This window comes from Hydra vulgaris, chromosome 03, assembly GCF_038396675.1.
Source record: "Hydra vulgaris chromosome 03, alternate assembly HydraT2T_AEP".
Classification (NCBI taxonomy): Eukaryota; Metazoa; Cnidaria; class Hydrozoa; order Anthoathecata; family Hydridae; genus Hydra; species Hydra vulgaris.
Window position 1 is genome coordinate 66,437,501 of NC_088922.1, and position 5,000 is coordinate 66,442,500.

At 27.6% G+C, this 5,000-nt stretch overlaps 1 protein-coding gene across 1 annotated transcript in view; it reads left to right on the plus strand.

Moving 5' to 3' along the window:
• Positions 1–1,001: 1,001 nt before the first annotated feature.
• The window catches only part of LOC136078853 (uncharacterized), a 5,358-nt gene continuing 1,359 nt past the window's right edge, over positions 1,002–5,000 (plus strand). Inside the window, exons 1-6 of the mRNA XM_065794668.1 lie at positions 1,002–1,800; positions 1,976–2,085; positions 2,275–2,434; positions 3,255–3,830; positions 4,225–4,370; positions 4,704–5,000. The exon at positions 4,704–5,000 is cut by the window's right edge and continues 595 nt beyond it. Coding sequence (XP_065650740.1) covers positions 1,002–1,800; positions 1,976–2,085; positions 2,275–2,434; positions 3,255–3,830; positions 4,225–4,370; positions 4,704–5,000 — 2,088 coding nt within the window. The remainder of the gene's footprint in view (positions 1,801–1,975; positions 2,086–2,274; positions 2,435–3,254; positions 3,831–4,224; positions 4,371–4,703) is intronic.

The following is a 5,000-nucleotide window of genomic DNA, read 5'->3' on the forward strand; positions in this document are numbered from 1 at the left end:
CTGTTGACATAACGAATTTAACCGATTTGTCTGGAAGAAATAGAAATCGATTTATTAAATTCTTTTGTAGTAAAATTATTATTATTGAAATACATTATAAATCAATGACAACAAATGCATGAACATTAGTTGAATTAACAAGTAATTTACATAAATTTATTAAAAGCAGCTAAATAAGTTTAAAGATTATGGTAATTGTCGAATGTTTATATACATCAAAATGAATTGGAAAAACCTATGCGATTGGTTTTGAAAACATCCTTTGTGATATCATTGGAGTAATAGTTCAGATTCTAATAATAAATTTTTGTTAAATAGGATTTGATTTGTATTGAAATTATCTTTATTTAATTTATCATAATTTTTTATTCATTTTGTTTTAACAATAATCATCCAGTCAATTGATTTAGAATCACTAAAAGTTTATGATATGAAACAAAATATATATATTTAACTGTTGAAAAAAAATTGATTGAGCTATTAAAAACAATGATGAATAATGGCGCTGATTAATTTAGTTTAAGTATACAGTATTGATCATCACGGGCGGATTCAAAGGGGGGTAAAAATATGTAACTACCACCCTAAGAAATGTCTTACTTCAAAATAATATTGATAAAATTAAAGAAATTTTAAAAATGTTACTTGTTGTTACTAATTATGTTTTATTACTGCAACATTTTTTTTTTTTTTAGTTTTTTTATATCCATTTAATATATTTATTAACAAAGTATCTAATAACCTTTATTCTAAAAACATTCTAAATGATCATATGAAACAGTGGTTTTATCTATAAAAAAAGGGAACTTTTTTCTTTCTTTTCGGGTCGGACAACACTCCCCCCTCCCTGGATAAAGTCCTAGATAAGCCCATGTTGATCATTCAATTTTTATCGTTCTTTTTTGCGCCTAATACAGTGCTTAATTGTAAGCAATTTTTTTGGTAATTTATTAGCTTAAATATAGATTTAAACAAGTTGATACAAGTAATTTCTTATCAATATGGCCAAAGTTATTGAGTGTTTTTATATGAGAGCTGAAGTATTAAAAGGGTTAGAAGAAATCCATTATACTATGAAACGCAAAAGGTATGAACGTTTTAATAGTCAATTCCAGCACATTCACATGAACGAAAAATATTTCCATCGAAAATCCCATGATTTGGCAGTATTTTTAAAAAAACATCGATGGTGTGGTGACGAAAGAAATAAATTTACTAAACGCTATTCTCAATATGTATGGAATGACTTAAATCCCTTCATACAAAAAGAACATACACTTAATGGTTGTAGTTTATGTAAAAATGATGAAAACCCAGTAAATACTTTTCCCAGCTCGGTAAACCATCGGCCAAAAAAGTCACTACCACCGCTTAGCGATAATACCAATATTTTCACAAGTAACGCAGAAGTGAAAAACAATTTATCTACCAAGATTTCAAGCGTTAATATTCCTTTTACTAAAAATTCGCTTCCTTACATGAGAGAAACATGCCAATTGGTCTTGGCGAACATCAACAAGTCTTGGGATTCTTTTTATGACACACCGTTTCTAAAGGTTTTGTCAAAGTTGCCCTCAACTAATTTGACTGAAAAGTTATCTTCTGCAGATAAAAAAAATCAACTACGAAAGTCCCACCGGAAGTTGAAAGCGAATGTTGAAAGTCATTGGAAAAAGAATAGCAAAGACACTAATACTTTGTTTGGTGTTCGTCAATCAAAGTCAGCCTATTTAAAAATTCGCACAAGCCTTCACTTTGAATCTAAACAAGATGCAGTTAAACGAACAATGTCTGTTAATAGTAAGTGCAATGGAATGATATGAGAAACTACCTTTTTTAGTATTTAATTATACATAATTATTGTGTGGTTATCATTGGTATGATCTAAATAAGATTTTCTTATACCTATACTTCATTTTTTTAATTTTCTATATCTAAATTTGTCTAATTTCAATTTATTTAAATAACTATTAAGGCAATGCTATTGGCAAAAAGAGAAAAAGACATTCTCCGAATCCGGACAACATTGATTTTAACAAAGTCAGTATGTTAAATGAAGTACAGGAAATGAAGAAAGGCTCTGAAGTATCGGAATCTTATTAATTTTTGTAATTTAAATAAATAACGTAGATCAATATAATGGAATAAACAAATTACCAAAAGTTTCTGCATACAAAATAAAATAAAATATATAAAATTAAAAATAATAATTAGTTTAGATTAATCTCTCAGCACTAGCAAAGAAATGCAAAATTAAAATAATCATTAATTTAGATTAATCTCTCCGCACTGGCAAGGAAATACAAAATTCAGGGATCAAACGGTAACATGGTTGTTCGTGAGTTCTTGGAACAAAATAATGTTGATATAAACACCTTTAGCGGTACTAAACTTAATAAAATTAGAACGAGAAGAAAACTCAATAAGCTGTCAGGTAAACATATAAAATAAATATCAGGTAAACTTAATAGATAAATTTAATTATGCGCTCAATTTTTATCATCGCAATAAGATGTAAGAAATTTGTTCCCTTAACAAGAATGTACTTGAATAGACTTTTAAAATGTTCATATTTTGTTTATTTGTAGAGTGTAGTTAATTTTTTAAATCTAAATCTTTAAAAAATTTAAAAGTTTTTATGACACAGATTGTAGACAAAACTCATCCTCTACTAAAGTGCTGGACTAAAGGAAGGGTTGTTAGGTATTGTTTTTACTCTAAGGCGCTTAATATGTGGAGGAGGGTGGCGTTTAATTATTTTTGGAAAATTTTCACACCTCAAGCTTATTAAAAAATCCTTCCCCCCCCCCCCCCTCGTTTATTAATTTTTACTTTTTATCAATAAAAAAAACTATATCTCAAAACTATATCTCTAAACTAAATAAATAAACAGTAAAAATCGAACTTAAAAATTAGAAAATATATATCGGTCACTGATAAAAGTAAAAATTTTCAGTCCAAACAGACAATAAAATTTGTCGATCTTTAAAAAAATCTAGTAAATCTCGATTTGTTGAGAAGGAGATTTTGGTTTATACCAATACACCCTTTTATTAACTTCCTCTCATCGTTTATTAGATCTGGAATAAAAAATTCCTACATGCTATATCCTGTAAAGCACCTTAGAGTAGTTAAGTAATTGCCTGCATTAGTAAAAAGGTTAAACTTTGAAAATAACACAGTTTCATTTGACTTGTCACGACAAGAATTTTATTAATTATAGATTTTTATCAAGAAATAATCTTTTTATGTAGGTAGTGGAATCTCTGTACCAATCCCACGATCATTTAAGAAGATTAAAGAGGATTTAAATCAAAATATCACTTCTGGAAAATATATTTTAGGAACATTGATTGAACAGAAAAAATACCCAACAATTGCTATTAATAAGATTGGAAAATTAGAAACGTCCTCATCTTCTATTTCAGGCAGAAAAATTTCATTGTATGAAATACGCAAAAGGATTTTCGAAGATCATATATCACAAAAAATCATTCGAGAAAATCCAACAAGCATATATAGAAGAAATTTGATAATCTGGTCAGATCATGCTTCGATTTTAAACTCGGGTCATTTATTACTAACTGTTAAATCAATTTATGATGAGAAACTTTATTATAATGACAGAGAAATGTTTTCACTAACTGGTAACTGTTATAACGTTCAAGAATTAGTGGAAACGCCTCATTTATACATATTTGGATGCATAAATGACACAATTGCAGGGAAATTATCTTATATAGAAACTAGATTAGAAGACATTAAAGATTTGCACATTCCCCTAAATATTGAAGGCAAAATAGTTCACGACGTCTTACGATTTTTTCACGGTAAGTTAATAATTTTAAAATATGTTGTAATTGTCTACTTTTTAGTTAACTAAAAGCAGGGCAAGTCAAGACTTTGAATGAAATTGAAACATGAAAATCAATTTAAATTTAATAATTTTTTTATTTTCAAATTTAATACATTTTTATACTTTCCACGAAAATAAAGAACTTTTAATAGATAAAAAAAGCATTTGAAAAAGCAATAATTTGGAATAGCAATCTTTTGGAGAGAATGATACCATCTTTCTAGGTGTACTTTACTTAAGTTTCATAAAGGTCATATTTTAATTTACTAAAGTAACTTAAGTAAATTAAGATATGACCATATCTTAATTTACTAAATTAAATTTAGTAAATTAAGATATGAACTGCTGAATAAAATTTTATCATTTAGGTGATCATCCAGAAATACAATTTGAAACCGGAAATCTTCATGGTGGCCATTATCCATGTTTATGCGGCTGTAATGTTAGCCAATTTACAGATATTCCAATTGTTTATTCGCATAATATCATATCATTAGAAGAGAGAAGGAAAAAAGTAAAGTAACATTGCTTTTAATTAAGTTACATGTCAAGTTTTGTGTATTAAACAAATTTTAACTTAAATTTAAGTTAATTTTATCTTAAATTAAATAAACAGATCTTACCTCTGACAGAATAGATATGAAATTATATTTATTGGAAATATAAAGACTAAATAGCTAACGAAAACTGAAAGAAACTACTTCATAAATTTAAACTATTTTTAAATCTGAAATTACATTCCACTATAATTTTAAGGCACAGCATAATTATGTCTTAAATATTTATAAATACACTACTTATTACAAAATATTTAAATATTTTTTATATCACTAACTTTAAATTTAAGGTTGTTATTGGTCCTGCAGGAAGAACAGCAAAAGCAATAGCTCCTTTTCAAAAACTTAGCATTTCCAGCCTTGATTTGGAAATATCTGTACGCAAACTGAATAAAAATATTGGAATGAAAAGAACCAAAAAACAATCAGAACAACTTCTAAAGCAAAACCTTGCTGGTGTTTCCAGAGCTCCTGCTTTGTGCTTTGGGAATGAGTTAAATGCACTTGTTCTCTCAAATCTAGATAACTATGAGGTCAGTCCTATAGAGCCACTTCATGACTTTAAAGGTCATATAAAAAACATTTGG